This window comes from Betta splendens, chromosome 24 (assembly GCF_900634795.4).
Source record: "Betta splendens chromosome 24, fBetSpl5.4, whole genome shotgun sequence".
NCBI classification, from domain to species: domain Eukaryota; kingdom Metazoa; phylum Chordata; class Actinopteri; order Anabantiformes; family Osphronemidae; genus Betta; species Betta splendens.
Genome location: NC_040901.2, coordinates 6,430,599 through 6,448,279, shown reverse-complemented (window position 1 = coordinate 6,448,279; position 17,681 = coordinate 6,430,599). Strand labels below are relative to the sequence as shown.

At 46.9% G+C, this 17,681-nt stretch overlaps 1 protein-coding gene across 9 annotated transcripts in view; it reads left to right on the top strand.

Annotated features, from left to right (window-relative positions):
• Nucleotides 1-17,681, top strand: part of LOC114850186 (MAM domain-containing glycosylphosphatidylinositol anchor protein 2-like) — a 105,627-nt gene that overhangs the window by 18,888 nt on the left and 69,058 nt on the right. For 8 of the 9 annotated variants that reach the window (XM_029142214.3, XM_029142215.3, XM_029142217.3 and 5 more), the window contains exon 2: nt 12,193-12,332. In XM_029142214.3, coding sequence (XP_028998047.1) covers nt 12,193-12,332 — 140 coding nt within the window. Of the gene's footprint in view, nt 1-12,192; nt 12,333-16,150; nt 16,183-17,681 lie in introns of those variants that run through there. The other variant, XM_041069384.2, reaches the window with a different exon arrangement.

Genomic DNA, 17,681 nt, shown 5'->3' with positions numbered 1-17,681 from the left:
ACATATGGTCTAGTGTCTCATACGGTCTGTTCTCCTGCTCTGCTCCTGTAACTGTGTGACATCAGCACAGAAGCTGAACCTCCAGGGGCTCAAAGGCCCCAAATCTGTACCACTGTTTGAAGATATGCACCATAAAATCTCAAGTAAAAGCAGAAATGAAACCTTAGAGCACCTGTGCAATTAGTATTAAATTAATAATTAATAATGAATTCAATTTGTTTAGATTAATATGAATTTTAACCTAATTAATGTGGCCCGGGTCTGAGAGGCCCGTCGTCATCAGCCTGTTCCTACGTGTGGACACCAGAGCTGCTTCTCAGGCTGCGGCCTCCTCTGCAGGACTCTCACCGTCCCGCTGTGACGCACGGGCTCCGAGGTGAAACCATCTGCCCAGAATAAACCTGCCAGTCTCTCGGAGACTCTCGCTCCGCTCGCCGGCTCCGGGCTCCGCTTTGATTCTGCCGCCGTCCCCTGATTGCTGCGCTAGTCACTCCCCCTCGCTCCTCAGTTCATTGTCCCCTTCTCTATTTGTCTCATCTTATCTCCCCCTATCCCGTCTCCTCCCCTCCCTCCTCATCTTAACCCCTCCATCTCCTCCTCGGCCCCCCCTGCTCATCAGAGTGATGCACCAACACCATCCCTCACATCTCCAATGAGCACCTTGTTATCATCTTGTCCCCACAGCGGCTTTCTGTCTGGCTCCGTCTCAGCTTGGATTCCCTCACTAATGGGACCGCATCATTTTCGACAGCTGCAATTCCTCAGCGCTGACAAACAGAGACGCGGTGCAGTTCCGCGAACACAGCTCAGAGGGATTGTCGACTAATGCCTCGGTCTGATTTACACATTCACAAAGGCCCTTTTAAAGCATTTCTCTTTGACACAGACGTGCCGGTGCAGGATCGCTGCGTGACCTGCGCGGAGCTCAGACGCTCGTCACCTCATCTGGCTGTCGTCTAAAGTGTCCTTTTGTATTTAAAGCACTGCCAACCACGGGCTGCGCGTGGGGGAGCGGGACGCCTGCAATATTTATGAGGTTTGAGAATGCAGTGACAACAGACAGCGGCTCGTCAGCGCGCTATTCTAGGTTTAGACATCTTAGAAGTTCGGCGCGGGCTCCTCGGGCTCCTCAGATCCGCAGCGGAGGAGCTAAGTGAAACTTCATCAAAGCTTCAGCGGCGACACATGTTCCCGTCTGCGAGCGTGATCCCTCAGCCAGCTAATCGTCTCCACCGGGCCCCGCAGGGCGTCCAACAAAGCCTCCCAGAGTTTGTACGCCAATCTGTTCCCCCGTTTGATTGCGTCCCTAACTAAATTTACTTGTTCATTTCTTTCTTTCTTTTTTTTTTTTTTTTTTTTTTCGACGCGAGCGACGCTTTCATGTCGCTCGAAAAGGGGCACTTAACAGATGACACGCTCGTGACCCAGCGCAGCCTTTGAAAGCAGACGGCGAACGAATCAAACGGCCGTCTCTGCTCCTCTGTGTTATTTGTGTGCTTAATTATGTTCAAGGGGAAGCTGGCGTTTGTGTGCGTTAGCTCCGCTGCAGTCTATCCATGTCTCCTTACTTGAATTTCAGGCGCACAGGCCCTTTTTACACTTTAAGCTGCTGGTGACGTTGGCTGCAGTCGGAGGAGCCGCCGTCTCCGCTGGAGCCTTTTCAAGGCCCATGTGTAGAGTCAGCTTTAACATCACTGTCTCCAGCAGATACTGGGGATGGATGGAGGGCTCAAAGCGGAGCGCAGGACGTCGCCCTTCGTTTCAGTCACTTTGTCTTAGTGCTTTGATGAGCTACTCTTTTTGCTCGTGCAGTTGCTTTAACTGGGCTGAAATTTACAGACCGCGCAGCTCGACTTCCAAGTGGCCGTTCGACGACGGCCGACTGTTTCTAACGCGCCCATCATTCGCCGTTTAAGTTGCCTCCATGGTTGTAAGTGTCACTCAGTGGCGCCGAACCCTCAAACTGTCCAGGAGGCGGGGCCGGCCGGTGGCGGAGCATATTTGGATCCCCTCAGTGAAGCTGAGCAAGCTGTGTGTTGAGGCTTATCGTGTTTGAAGAGAGACAGGTACACTGATCTGTGTTAATACCGTTGGCGGCGGGAGCCGGCGGTTACGGGCTATCGGCGATGCTACAGTGTGTGTGTGTGTGTGTGTGTGTGTGTGTGTGTGTGTGTGTGTGTGTGTGTGTGTGTGTGTGTCACCAGACGTCCCCCTGTACGCGAGTGAGACCCCCCGGTCAATGGACACGGCCGGTGATTCTGAATGCTGTTTAATTTACAGCGTAGGCGTGAAAGTCATATTTGTTTGATTCATATTTTCGTGTTTTTACATCTTCAGTAGATCTAAAACCAAGGGAACGTCTGTGAATAATCAAAGCAAGATACAATATCATACCATCAAAGGTGCTTTGGATTGAAGTCACATTATTCCACTTCAGACAGACTCCCTGCTTTTATTTCAATCTGGGTTTGCAGAAATTCTTTAATTTATATCTGGCCAGCAGTCTCTCGGTGCTTCTTGGAGCATTAACAGAGCTGCAGCATTAAATATTTCAATAAACAAGTAGATTTTGAATAATTCATAGGCAGAACGATTGATATGAACTGAAACTGCTTTATGAAACATTTACGGCCCCGCGGTCGTCCGAACTCCACAGATTCGCCGGGTTCCTCGCGGCGCCGCTCGTGCCATGATACTGTAGCGTCAGCCGGAGAGATGCATGCGATGCTGCCGTGGATGTCAGCGCCTTCATACATCGCAGGGGGAGGCAAATTAGCCTGGTTTCTCCTTTCTCCTCTCCCCTTATCTCACCCCGGACCCCCCCCCCTCCTCCTCCTCCTCGCTACTCCTTTCTCGCTCTGTCTCGCAGGGGTGAACGCAGAAGAATAAGACTGCGTAGGATTTCAAAGGGTGAAGAAGAGAACGCATCTAACAGCGTGGGATGTGGCTACGGGGTGGGGGATGGGGGGTGGGGGTCTAATTCTGCAGGGGTGGGGAGTAGTAGGAGAAGGGTTTATCTTGCATCCTGCCGCATCTCTGCCTTTCCACAGAGACGCAGCCCTTCAAAGTTTGGCTTGCTGATAAAACATTCTCCTCTTCACTAGTGTACAAATCCCAAACTTAATTACTATGAGCAGAAATGGAAGTGAACTCAATTATGAAGATATTGCTGCATATTTGCCCTTCAGTCATTTTGTGTGTAATTAAATTTCTAGATTTTTTTTGTCTTTCCGTATATTTCTGCAGTCCCCCCCCCCACAAAGAAAATGGAGAAAGAAACCGGAAAAATACATGAATATTAGACACAAACATCCTTCATCCATTTCATTGTCTGCTCCTTTGGGAACATCGATGGGAATCAGTGGCTGTTGGCGCCGTTGTAGTTAGCGTAAGTGTGTTAGCGCTTGCTAACGCCGGATGATGCTCTGTGTACGGCTGCGGTGACAGCCCCTAATTGTCTCCAATATAACCCAGAGACAGACGGGTAATTAATGTGCAACATGTAACTTGACATTTAATTAATAAATTCATGTACATGACATTCTCAGCACCTGCGTGTACATGCGGCTATAATTAGCTTTCTGACCACGGTGCCTTTTTCTTTGCTCTGGATCGTGATCCTGCCGTAACTGCTAGGAGGCGTTCGGGGTCCCTGCAAAGTTTGGGCTTCGGTGCGTTTGGCCACAGCTGACGGGAGCGTCCGCTGCCTCCACACGGAGATAATCCCATTCTCGGGGGATTACCGCGGCCCCAGGCTGCTGTCGCCTCGCTTGGCATCAGATTTCAGATGGCCTTTTTAACCAGCAGGGGGTCCGCACATGAGATTTGGGGCTGTCCTGAAGTTTTTATTCCAAAAATAACACACGTGCCGCTTGATACAGTACAAACAATACGTTGCTTCAATTACACATTTGCAGCATTGCAGAAGTTTAAACAGCAGCAGCAATTAATACATGATTACTCATCAAACAGACTAAAGATTAAATCAGTCCTGTTCATTACCTTATCGAGGGATAAGTCCTGACTGACTGATTTGCGGCCACCAGGCACAGGAACAGGCTCCTTAAAACTCTGAAAGTCTGAGATTGCTGGTTTTGCGAGCTGAGTATTCAGATTTATTAGACGCCCCCGGTGATAAATCACCTCGTTCCGGTGGATTGTTTACAGGGGAAGCGGGCGTTGTCTGGCTCCACAGCGCCATAAAGCGCTTTAGGATCTGATCTCGCATGTCAAGGCCGACAGCTTTAACCTGAGATTCCTTCATGGCACATGTTTATAAGACGCGGACCTCCGCGGTACATCACCGTAATGTGTCATTTATTGCCAGGGAGCCGTGGTCGCGCCCATTCCCTTTGTGTGGGCGTGGACCTGGTGAAAATGCAAAGGGCTGCTCCTGCATGTATGCACAGTGGGTCCCTGAACGCCACACGGCACCTGTGTCCTGCAGTACCCTGTAACCGTAGCCCTCCGCTGCACCGGAGTCCATCTCTGACACTACGTGGGCAGCCAAGGACAACAGTCAATGAGCAATATCAATTTACGTAATGGACTATTAAACTATGTGCTTAACATTTGGAATGGCTGCGCTGGCGTTCAGTGGGAGTGTGTGCCAGGAAGCCCATCGCTAGGTTGACGACCAGCAGAAGGAGACATTCGCTTCTGTAGCAGCGTCTTCCATTACTCACATGTGCTCCACCTCCCTTCATTCTGGGTATGACGTTCCCTCGTCTCCGGCTCCTCGTAGCGCAGTCGGTCTGAGCTGGTAAACATCTTGTTCAAACTAATTGACATTCAGACAAAAAGGAACAAATATAATAAATATGAACAGCGTCTTAATTGGTGTGAATTACCCGGCTTGTAAATGCCGCGCGAACCGTAAATTAAATCAAGTGTATTGTTGTAGCAATGCAATTGATTAAGCTGCGATCCAGCTGCGCCGACCATTCGGGGAATAATTGCGCGTGATAGATGAAGTGTCAAGTGCTTTATGAGGTAGATTTGAGAGTGATACGAAGGTGGCGAGAGGAGCGGCCTGGAGGGTAGAAGACAGATTATATGTAAGTTTGACGAGGCGGAAATCTATCGCTGCCTGTGAGACGTTGGGTCTGAACCAGTGAACGTGGATCCATTCCTCACCTGCGCTCACAGACTGCTTACATTTCAACAACCCTCTCGCTCCTCGTTCTTTTTTTTTTTTTTTTATACAGTGCCCGCTGAGCCAATGTAATGGAGCAGTTGCCGGATATGCCTTGCTCAAGGGTATGTCAAAACTGATTTTGAGGGAGGGAAGTGTGTGACTCATTCATTCAGCCACCCATGATTCTCCATCCTGTCTAGAACTGATGATGTTAGAGGAACCCAGTTCCCTTCCTCCGGGCTACAGCCGCTGATATAACCGTGTTCTGCTGCCGTGCCTGTGCAGATAGAATCCAGTTTTGAAGTTGTAAACCGCTAAAAATATCAGGAATGAAAAATAATACTGAGACTGTCATTTCATATCAGTATCGTGATGCTGCCGCTCTCAGACCTTCCAGCTGCAAAAGAAGAATCCTGTTGTGTGTTTACATGTGGATGGCTTCTATTAAAAATAATAGTACATATTCAAAATGGTATTTGAGTAGGATTTCACATATATTAAAGGAGTTTCTTCTTCGTTTGTTCTTGTTATTCAACCCCAGTCACTTCACATGAGTTCTCTTTTTTAATTTTCCACCCAAATGTAGAAAATCCCCTAATGAGGCTTTAGGCGTTGCTATTTTTCATCTTCGTCGTTTTGCTGAGCTGTATTTAACATCACGTGGAACGAGCTCTTACTGTATGTGCTGAGCTAACAAGACTCTGTGGAGGAGTTCGAATGAATTAAAATCTCAAAAAAACAACAAAAAAAACGTCCTAGATCTGAATTCAAATGTGGACGAGTGTAACAGTTTGTGTTTTGTGATGCTGCAGTGGTGTGTGCTGCTGACACCGGTAGACCTGTGGCTCTGGCTTCCAGAAGCATAGCTCAGTGAGAGATCTCTAAAACCCATTTCCTGCTTGGCTTTGAATAATGAGGTGTTAGAGCCTGCTGGCACAGCTTAGCTGCACACCTCCCCAGTGAAAAAGTTATGGATGGTCCATACACACACTCACTCACGCTCGCACACAAACACCCACACACGCACACAATCAAAGACATGGACGTGTGCCCCCTGGAGGTGTTATGGATAGCTGCACGCTGCAAAGGCCGCCAGCAGGCAGCACCGTCAGCCGCTCTGCACTGTGGGCATTGATAGGACAATCAGTTCACTCTGGAGTCGCCGCAGCCAATCACGGGACAGCTTCTTGGCGGCCGGCACCCAATCTTCAGAGGCTTGCCAGATACTCTATCCTCGGTGAGCTGCTGCTGGCGCGCCGCTAGCCGCCCGTAAAGAAAGCTGCCGCCTTGCGTCAGCCAGTCGTGTGAGTGTTGGCCAGAGTTGGGCCTATCGACAGAGACCTGCTGCGCGGCTACAGCCAATCTGGGCTTTATCCTTCCCTACAGATGTCCGATTAGTGTTGTTTAGGGAAATCAAACTGCCACAACAGGGCCGCTCTGCCAGCGTGGCACCGTGGACGGGAAAAACGAGCGAAGCGCAAACGCTTATTTAACCGCGATACTCTGTGAGTCGCCGCTAAAGGTACAGTCAACTCGGTGACCTTTCTTAATAATAGCATCTGTCGACGGATGCTAAATTTAATAGCACGCATTTGTAAAGGCCAGCAAGTTTATTCTTCATAAACCTGCACTGGCTTACACGAGTCAAGGACATGTTCAATGAACTCTGGTCATGTTCGGTTTAATAGCCCTATAACACATGCCTCGCTTCGGCTTGATGCAGGCATTAGATCTAATGATAGTGCAGGGCTTTTATTACTGCCCAAGCTTTCTGTTTCCACAGAAACCTGCTTGGTGATGTACTGTAGGTGTGTGTAAGTGCACACTTGGTCGTATATTATGCTGCTGGGTAAAGCCACTATAGTAGTTTTCAGCTGAATGGACAACATTTCCATTATTTTTCTTGCTTTGCCTCAACTCTGTATTGCTTCACGGCAAATACTGATATCATGAATGTTCGCAGGCCAAATGAAACCCCAGCGCTTCGTCAGCTCGCGCTGTTCTGCCAGATGCGATGCTTGCATTGTGCGAAGGCCGCGTCCCTCGCTGTGTTTGTGCAGTGGGCTCCCCCTGCATGGCCGCAGGAACAACCGCTCAGCATTTCAGCACCACGGACAGCGGCGCAGCACCGCTCCCGCGTGGATCTCCACCATTCCACTCGGAGTGAAAGCCCGGCGTCTGCTAATCGGCTTTAAGTAATACATCAGATTGAGCCGGGCTCGTTTGTGTCACTGCTTCGAGATGGCTTGACATAAAGCCTGCGTGAACATAATGGATGCAGCTGTATGCAGTCAGGCTCCATATCCCCTGCTGCGGAGCGCCGTAATGTGGGAGCAAAGATGAATCTGTCCTCTAAATCTTCCCACCTTCACCCTCCACAGTCATCTCTCTTTCCCCTTTACATCTCAGCAGGGCTGTGGCAGGTTCACGCTGGCCTAATTTCACATGAGCCCCGTGTGTGTCAGCGTATGTGTGCACAGGCATGTGAGTTGTGTATTTATTTGTTGGCATCTCACGTCCCTTGGATGGCTGAAAGATAAACTCCCATGTTGTTTAAATGAGCTGTCATTTAAATGTGGTATAATATTACAGTACATATATTGCTTTTGATTTTAATATCCCCACCGTTTTCTTTCTGCTGAGCTGGACAAACATGCTGTTGTGTTGCCTGCGAGGCTGCAGCTGTGGTCTGAGCGTCTGAGCAAGACGCTCGGTGTGATAGATGATCTGTGCTGATAGTGTGAAGCTGGATCCATACAGAGTCTCATTTACAATAACAGTGTAGGCTGAGGAGTATGTTTGAGTGCATTACAGTGTGTAATCAATACGCTCTGACAACCCGTGATGTAATAATATGCATGTGCTGTCCACAAACCATTTCGGGGCCCTACACACATGGTTGACCTCATGTATGAGCTGCTTCTCAATTATATTGTTGGAGGGGTTGGATGTGCAAGGCGTGAGGGTGTGCATGTAAAATAATTGGATTTGTTTTGTGATACTTGGCCAGTGGGCTGCTTCTACGCGCTTTAAAGGGGGAAAATCCATCAAATTCAAACTGGTGTAATCAGGTGCAATGTTCTGCAACAACCTAGTGGAGACGCAAACATATACAGTATGAATGCATGAAATGAATCAATATATCTCCACAGACTGGTGATGTTAATTAGAATTTAGTTTAACAATAATATGGAATTGTTGCAAACAATATATATAATATAATATAATATAATATAATATAATATAATATAATATAATATAATATAATATAATATAATATAATATAATATAATATAATTATATTATATTATATTATATTATATTATATTATATTATATTATATTATATTATATTATATTATATTATATTATATTATATATATAATAATATATATCAAAAGAATCTTTCACATGATATGTTCAATTCATTATTTTTAATATATTCATAATCCCACCCATAGTTTAAGACTCTCATGTCTTTGGGGATAGAATTAGACTTTTGCTCCCCACATCTTTGATTTGCTTTACTCTCACTGCTCCCATCAACCTGCTTTGCAGCAGAGCAGCCTGTGCGAACTAAGGATCCGGAAACGTACTAGTTAAGATAAGATGCTATCAAATCTGGCCAAAAGTGCGAGAGAACTTATTTATTATTCCTTGTCAAATCTAAGAAGTAAATGTGAAAACAGTTGCTGTCATGATTCTTAATCTCACCACGAGTGGACTTTTTTTCTCCGCACTCGTTTGTCTGTCAAATTTAGAACCTTTACTATTGCCAAGAACCCCCTCTGCCACTCAGGCACTCCAGAACTGTGGTGACAGGGCTGCTTTTAGCCAAATCCAATTTAATATCCATTGGCGGTGCTGGATGAAGCTGTCTCCGTGTCTCCCAGCTGAGGCCAAAGAAGGCTGGGCACTCCCCCGGGAGCTGCCCATGCAACACACACACACACACACACACACACACACACACACACACACACACACACACACACACACACACACACACACACACACACACACACACACATGCATGATTGTGTGTTCTCCCTTTCTCTCTCTATTGTCTTCAGACTGGTACATGATGTCACTGTCACGGAAATGAGATGCTAAAATAAAAAAAGAAAAGCACAGAGGCGCATCTGAGGCTCCTGCTTTTAGCCCGAAGCGCCTCCACTTCATTTTTTTGTTTTTATTCTCTGCTATCAGGAAGCTGTTTACGTGAGTGTGCGTTTGGGTGCGATAGAATCTGCAACAACGCTTGTGAAGCTGTTGCGTCTCACCGTCCAGTGAAAACTGGCATTGATTTCCAGTTTAACATTTCTCCCATCACTGCTGCGAGTGGCAGATGTGCTTCTTATGCCAATGCTCCAAACTCCAACCAGTAAAAGCAGCTCATTAACGTCCAAATGCTCCAGCAGCAAAATCCTTCGCTTTCAGTCCAGTGCTCCCAAATGACCTCCGCATCTTGCACTGTGCATGTCCACTCAGTTAAGTTGCTGCAGCTTGTGATGACAGAGGTGTTAGAACATGTATCTCATACACCACGACCTAACGAGGCAATAAAAAGCCTGTGAATCAAAGTCAAATATGTGAACTGAAACTTTAGTTGGTCTCAGACGTTCACGTGGCTCAAATGTAAAATAATATATAAATGATTATATCTTTTTCAGTTAAGCTGCAGCGAAACAATTGTCACAATTTTATACATTGCTGCTTTTAACACCACTGGGTATTGTATGAATTCAAATCAAATCACTGAAGGGAAAAATTAAGGCTTGTAGCGTATTATTGATCCGTGAAAGGATTCGATGTACGTTCGGGGCCCAAAATAAACAAATGAGATTTTTACTTCACCATTAAATGAACAGAGTGTGTGAAGGTAGACTCCCAGCCCGCATAATGAACTCATGTGGGATGAAGCTGAGCTGTCGGGGGGTGAAGTCCCCGCTGACGTGGATTCAAAGCTCTGTCCGTCATCAGTATCCTCTGCCAGGATATCTCTGATCTCACACCTGTCAGCGCGGCGACATCTCACTTCAACCCTGATCCCCACGGGCCCCCGCGCCTCCTTCTCCCCTCTCTCATATCCGTCGTGCATTCGCTATGAGTAGTTAACGTCACCGGCGTCTGGCAGCTTCGCGGAGGCTAAACAACCAGGAAATTACGCCGTAATGGCCGCGGCTCAGCTCCGCGCTTTGGGCCAAATGATCTACAGTGGGCCGGCCTCCGCTGCCACTGCGAGGACATTACTGCGCTCATTATGCGTGTGTGCCTAAGAGAGGCTTGTTTGCTCGCGTCGCCGCGTAAAGACCGAGCGTGTGTTTGTTTGTGTGTGTGTGTGTGTGTGTGTGTGTGTGTGTGTGTGTGTGTGTGTGTGTGTGTGTGTGTGTGTGTGTGTGTGTGTGTGTGTGTGTGTGTGTGTGTGTGTTGCTGTGGCGGAAGATCATTAATTACGGGTGTTTCCCCACTTTCCTCCAGGACCGATAGCGTGCTGCAGAGATACTGGCTCATTGGAGTAAATGGCATTAGTACTTTGTTCGCCTTGTGCCCTGGGGTCTTGTTCCTAAGCCTTTTTTGTTTTAAGTGGCAGCCTTGCGTGAAGCTCCCCTACGCTGAGCCCATTTCTCAAGCCCCTTATCCTCCCCCCATGGACTGCACCAGCGACGTATGCTCCAAATGCAGAGAAGCAGAGAAGAGTAGGTTAGGCTCTCTATCGCCGCCCTTCAGTTCGTGTTGATAACGAGCCGAGCGACACAACCAGCGTGGCTGAAGATCCGCTCCCAGCGCAGCACCGGGGTGGAGCGTGGAGCGTCTCATTAGCACCGGGCCGAGGTAGAGCCGGGTCTGTGGAGACGGGCCCCACACAGGAAGCGGCGCCTGCAGCATGAATGGCGCTTCGCAGCACAGTCCTTGTGACTCCCCCCCTCCCCAATTTGTCCTCCTCCTCCTAATCAGGCCTCGCATCCGCTCTCTAAATCATCCCATCCCCAAACCTCTTGGCTAATCACGTAAGTTGGAGAGGAGTAAATGCTTAACAGATGCCAGTATTGTCAGGGGTCGGTTACACGTTACCGCGCGCTCACAGCTCAGTGCAACTGAGCGTCTCAGGCAGTTTACCTGCGCTTCCTCACTCCCTCCCCCCACGTGCGCAGACTGAGGCGTCCTCTCCGTCCGCCCGTGCCTTTTTAACACCGTGCAGCGAGTGCGTCCGCGGGGAGCGCTGAGTGCTTCTCCCCTGAACTGTGCTGCAAAAGAGTTCCTTTAATTTCCCTCCAGTCACAGTTCGGGGTATTTTTACATCCCTAATTGAATTACGGTTTTATTATGCTAAAACGGCAGCTTCTGTTCAAAAGTGATGATATCCCGCAGTTTGTAAATGCACAGAGTCCGACAAGGATAAGATTATAACTTTGTGGAACGAATACATGACAGAAGATGCTGTTACATATCTGTTTTTTGTGTGTGAGATTATTTACTAACGTGCCGTTATGTGATAAATTGTTAAGTCATTCTGATATTTTCCCACTGCAAAGACGGGAGGAGATTAAGGACGAACCCTGACTGTAATTACTTGTCTTCTGGCCGACATCAATTATTAACAGCTGGTCATCTACTTTGGGCTGCGTTTGAATCATTGCACTGTACGCCGGCTAACTTGGTTAAGACACAAGCCGGGTGTCACTTTGAAAGTGGACTAATATCGATTTGTAATTACTCCCGCTGCAATCACTGCACCAAATCTATTTCCCCCGATTCTTCTTGGAAGGTTAGCACAGCGCTGTGTCTTCTTTGGGCATCGGGGAGAGGCTGCGAGCTCCTCAGTGACTTATATCTGAAAAATAAATAATAATAGAAGCTGGAAACATAGTTCTGTTATTAGTCAACTCTGTCAACTTTCAAGGTTAATTGAAAAAGATGCGTGAAACATATTTTCAAAATTGTCTGTCTAAGAAAGAAATAATTGCTATAAAGATAAGGAATATGGCTTCATTACACAAGCGGTTTTATTCTAGGCTGCAACGCTAACGCGCTGTGTGCGCTTTTCCTCCGCAGCACCTCCGACCGTCAGGATCATACACTCAGGACATGCCTGTAACGTTGAGGAGGAGAGGCACACGGAGAGAGTCTACACCATCAGGGAGGGGGAGACGCTGGAGCTCACCTGTCTGGTGACGGGGCATCCTCGACCGCAGGTAAGGAGCCGAGGGCCCTCCCCTCACAGCGGGGGGGCTCCTCTCCGGCGCTTCATGAAGTGGCAGAGCTCAGCGCTAAACCGGCTTAAAAGTTTAATCCTTCAATTATTGATGGTTCAGGTTGCATTGTGCACCTGCATGTTGATAGTGGAGGCTTCCGGGGCTAATGAGGACGCGGGAGGAAAACAGCTGCAAACATCTGCCAGCGCCCGAACGTAATGAGCGAGGGACGGGCCGGAGCGTCGCTACGGGTCACGTCAATACACGCCGCTCCTCTGCATCCGAAATACAGCGTTTCCAAGGGATGTGATCTAGTTAATAAACCTTCGTATTGCGTCTCTCATTCAACTCCAAAAAAGAAAAAAACCCTTCTACATACTTAGGCTAAATACCGACCGTTGTACGTGTAAATGTCAGCTCTGCCATAAATTACCAAACCATCACATTTAGTCCCTGCATTAATCTGGACAGGATTTGCACGCGCTAACCTTTTGAGCATTTATCGAATGTTGTTTCGAATTTGCTTGATAACACAAATTGCGCTGGATTCAGCTCTATCTGCAGGCGGGACCCAGCTCATTTGCATTCATTACTATAATTCCCCCTTTGATTGCCAGACAGGACCACTGGTTTGTACACCTTCCCCTCTGACTTGCCAAAACCGAGGCGCGCATTGATTTGTATATTTCCCCTTGAAAAAAGGTGAGGCCTCTTAAATTAGCAAGCGGCTCGTACGCGGCGTTCAGCCCCTTCTGTCGTCAGGGGGGGGGGCAACTTTGCACTCATCATCCGCGTCGCTCCTCCTAGTTAGAATTTTCGGAAAAACAGCGCCGAGCGAGAGGGGAGAGAGCGGCGGATCAAAAGCCCCGCTCGGCAGCGGCGCGAGAGGCAGGCTCTGCTTTGAAAGCCAGTCATTACAGGAGTCACGCAGGTCCCCCGGCGCCGCGGGCCCCGGCACGCGAGCCTCTCCGGACCTGGGTCTGTCAGCCCCCCACCCACCCCCCCACTGGTGGCGGGGGGTCTGCGTGGGTGATCTCGAGTGGCACCCGGCTGCTTTCAGAAACACACAAACTTTTCTCACCTTATCAGAAAGACACTCACTGCAGCCACAACAGCTCATCTTTTCAGTGGAATTAAATATTAAACCTTCTTTATGTCTGTTTTATGCAAGAGTTCCGCATTTTAATAGAGCTGAGATTCATCTTTTCGGTGTATGTGGGAGAAAAAGTAATTAGTGTTTGCAAAGGTTATAGTGCACTTTTATATTGTTCCGTCTTGATTAATGACATGGCCAAAGGTTGGAATACAGCTCCTGTTAAATATTTTAATAATGAATATTACTTTTTCCTGTGTTTTATACAGTGTTCATAATGTGCTGATTTACCTCTACACCCATTATGGTCTCTGTTTTAACGTGGTCCTCGGCAGCGGGACCTGAAGCCACACTCACCATCTGGACAAAGGGGGGACAAGCCGCTGTAAATGGCTTCAATTAGTTCTGCGTTAGCAAATCACCAAATTGCTTTTTTCATCATCCGCCGTCCGGATTTCCATTTCCCTGCCGGAGTCTGAGATTCTACTTGCTCCCGCGATACCGCGTAGACCGCGGGCTTTTGTGCCAAGTATAACATCAGCGCCACAAAAGACCCACTGCGGAGCAACGGGGGCCACGCTGGGCAATTTTGCCACAGCTTAATTCTTTACATGTCTATCAATATGCCCACTCCTTAAATTACACAGACGCCCCCCAGGCCTTCCTGGAGAGGATGTCTCTGGATTCTTTCCAGCCAGGCAGCAGCTTCCCCACAATGGGCCAGTCTGTCAGCTCCGTGTGCACATCCACCCTTCCACCTCTGAGAAAAACACAGGCTTTCTAATAATAAAATCATACTCGCATTCAACCACGCACACACACATACTGCACTCTGCAGCAGTAACACTTGCCTGCCTGCACGTTTAATTGTCAAATAAATGTATGTTCCCGTCAGTCAGCCACACGCCATATCATGTTGGCGTGTGGCTGACGCTGCCGCCTCGTGGGTTTGGCATTTGAAGGTGTTACTAGAGGCCGCGCTGGAAAGCTGTGACTGTTGGCATCTGGCAGACCTGGAGGAAAATAAAGTCACATTCTCGTAGATGTTCGGTGCAGAGGCCGCTGAAAGGATTTGAGCGACTTGGCTCGATGTGGAGAAGGACAGGACACAAAGTCTTAGCTGCTGCCAGTCCCTTACTTTGTGCTCTTGGAAAATAATAGGAGTAATATACAATTAGAGCAAGGTCCCTCATTAAACACAGTAGCAGCTTCTTCAATGTTAGAATTGTTTTCTACTTGAATGACATAGAATGTCATGCAAGGTTTTCAGAAATGTGTGATGAGCAATTCTTCACAATATTTTCTCTATGTGATATTTTACGCTTTAAAGGACTTATAATTTCACAAATTCCAGAGAAGTTGAAACCTTGTTTTAAAAACTACAATCTCTGATTTGTCAGGATGCTAGAGCATATACTGTACAGTATTGTGTTAAAATACACAATAGTAATATTGCAATATGAAATATTACAGTATTTTATTCAGTACATCAGCTTTTGCAAGCGAACATCAGACACACCACTTTCCAGGCTTTTCCTGTGACCTGAGGTGCTCTGATGCACACAACATCTGTGAAGGTGCGGGCGCGCACCAGTGCACAGTCCACGGCCGATTTGCATGAACATATTATATTAGCAACAAATCTGTGGATTTCAACTGGATAATTCCAGGCTTTGTTCTGCACCTCCGCACCCGTGGTCAATATTAGCCTCTTTCAAAAAAGAGTGAAGCACATGATGAAGAGGTGAGTACAGTGGCCACAGACTGTTGGGTATCTAAATGGGTAAATATTGTATTTGGAGGAATGCAACAATCAGAGGCAATAAAAACATGTAATTAATTAATTAACAAATGGGTTGTAAAATTGCTTATGTCCCAATTTTAGCCGTACAGTATGCATCAAACTCACTTTGGCCTTTCAAGGTTATAATTGATTTTGGGAGAAGTCCCAACGTTTCTGGGAATTTGGTTTACAATAGAAAACTAAAAACATGTTTATGTGTAACATCGATTAAATATAAAGACTCCTAAATCCCTTCCTTCCTTCTTTGTCCCTATATCTAAACACAACACATATTCAGCTTCATCCGTTCCCACTTTTATGGTCGCTGTTGTCCGGTGTTGCTCATTGCGCTTAATGCTGTGAACGTACTTCAAAGAGTCCCTGATGATGAAGCCATCTGCCCACATCTCTCGTGCCCTGGCCCCCATCCAGTGTGTCCACACGCTATGTTTGAGTACCAGGTTCCAATAGCCAGCAACACCACTCTGCAAACACTTCTTTTTGTTTCAGTTATTGGCTGGTCAGATTCAATTCACAGCAACATAGGTCAGCGAGTACAAATGAAGCGACCTCAGGCCTTGGGACATTTTGCTTTATACAAACCAACTGGAGTATGTGATGTGTTTTGGTTGCTCTCGTGACAGTTAGCCTAGAGTGTTGGTCTTTAGCAGATGCTTTTTGAAAAAAATGATTCAACCTTCACTATCCTGTTGGTTTGTTTATACTATGTCCACACTTTGTTAATGTCTGCAGGGATATGAGTGTAGGAGACTCAATTTTCAATAACATAACCTTTCTTGATAAAATAGCTTAAATATCCTAAATTTGGAATAGTCATTGAATGCACCGTTGTTCGTGTTTCATTGCCGGTATTGGAGTAGACAGGTGTCAGTCTGGTCTTTCGGCCAATTAGTGACGGAAAGAGGCGGGTCAATAGCGAGACGGCAAAACGGTGAAACAAAAGTGCAACAGAGGTGAGAAATTAATTAGGTATAATATTTGAGGAGGCTGTAAAAAAATTACTGGCATCCACGAAGGCTTTTGCTGTTTGATAAATCGTTTAAACAAGAGCGTTATCAGTAAACCCGTGTATTTGCTACTTAGCCGTGGTGCTAGTTAGCTTTGCATGCTAGCTTGACTGTTACAGGTGGCCAGGTCAAAAGCGCATGTGACTTTTACTCAAACTGCACAGTAACGGAAAGTTTGGAGACCAAAAATAAATGAGCACAAATGTTCTGTTTATTTATTACAGTATATCAGTCTATTAAAGTGTTTATGTCTGAGTGCTGAGGGCTGCAGCGTTACATAGTGAGCAATTTAGCGGACGCCATGTTGTAAGTTTGACATTAAAAGCATCACCGTGACTTGATCGTGTGCTCATTAGTATTTTAATTGTTTTATTTGGACCTGCACTTTGCTGGCGCAGACCTGTAGAGCCGGCGCACTCTCGGCTTGTGATTCGGACTGACCCCCCGCTGCTTCTTCTGATCACTTGATTGTCATGCTCAGCCACACTTGGCTGCACCACTGAGTGGCACCGACCACCACCGGTGCCTAAAAAAGAAAACATGGCAGGCAATTAGAAACCAGTGTGTAGTTGGGGAGAGGGGAAACGCCACAGCAGGCTTTATGGGAGAATCACCAAAGATGCGTGATGCAGCATATGATTGCTGCATAACAACAGACACTGGGCGCATTTTAATTAGGTCTTGCCGTGACATCGCAGCGTGTGTGGTCTTCTACTGCTGCGGTTTTCAGTAGGATGCTAATCTAGACAAGTTCCTACTGTCCATGTAAGCAAATGTTGATCTTTATATCGGGATGTCTAATTTAGGAAGGAAGTGTGGCATTATTGTGTTGGCTTTGCATTTTTTTTTGTGGAACTAAGCGGTGGAATATGTAAAATGTGAATGTGTTGCTTTTCTTCTTACTATGCAAGGGGAAACATAAAAGCCAGACTCCATTTACATCTCATGGTAATTTAATATGCATGCAATTGCAAGTCACAAGGAGAAATAATGCATTTCTGCTTTAAAATAGCAGTTGGGTGGCACATCTTAGGTAGTTTGACTTATTCCCCGGTGTATACTTGTAAGCACTTTTACAAGTTTTAACTGAAAAATGAGCAAGCAGGAGGCAAGAAAGTAGTCTAAAACCTCAGCCAGACTGTCAGTGGGCAAGGAGGAGCAATTATCTTATCGCTCAAATCCACCAGCTCCTCTCAGATCAAGAGTATTTACATTGCACTAAGGAGAGTGAAGAGGGTCAAATTGTTCTCGCCAGGCATACTTCAGGACTCCCCCTGTGAGCACTGGTGCTCAGATGTTAAAAGAATCAGAGACGGGGAGGAATGAATACAGCTCCAGGGCACAGGACGAGTTGAAAGCTCACCGATGATGTGGTGAAACAAACAGGAGATTCCTTATGGAAATACGAGGCGTTATTTGAATACTCTCCTCTTAGTGTCACGCTG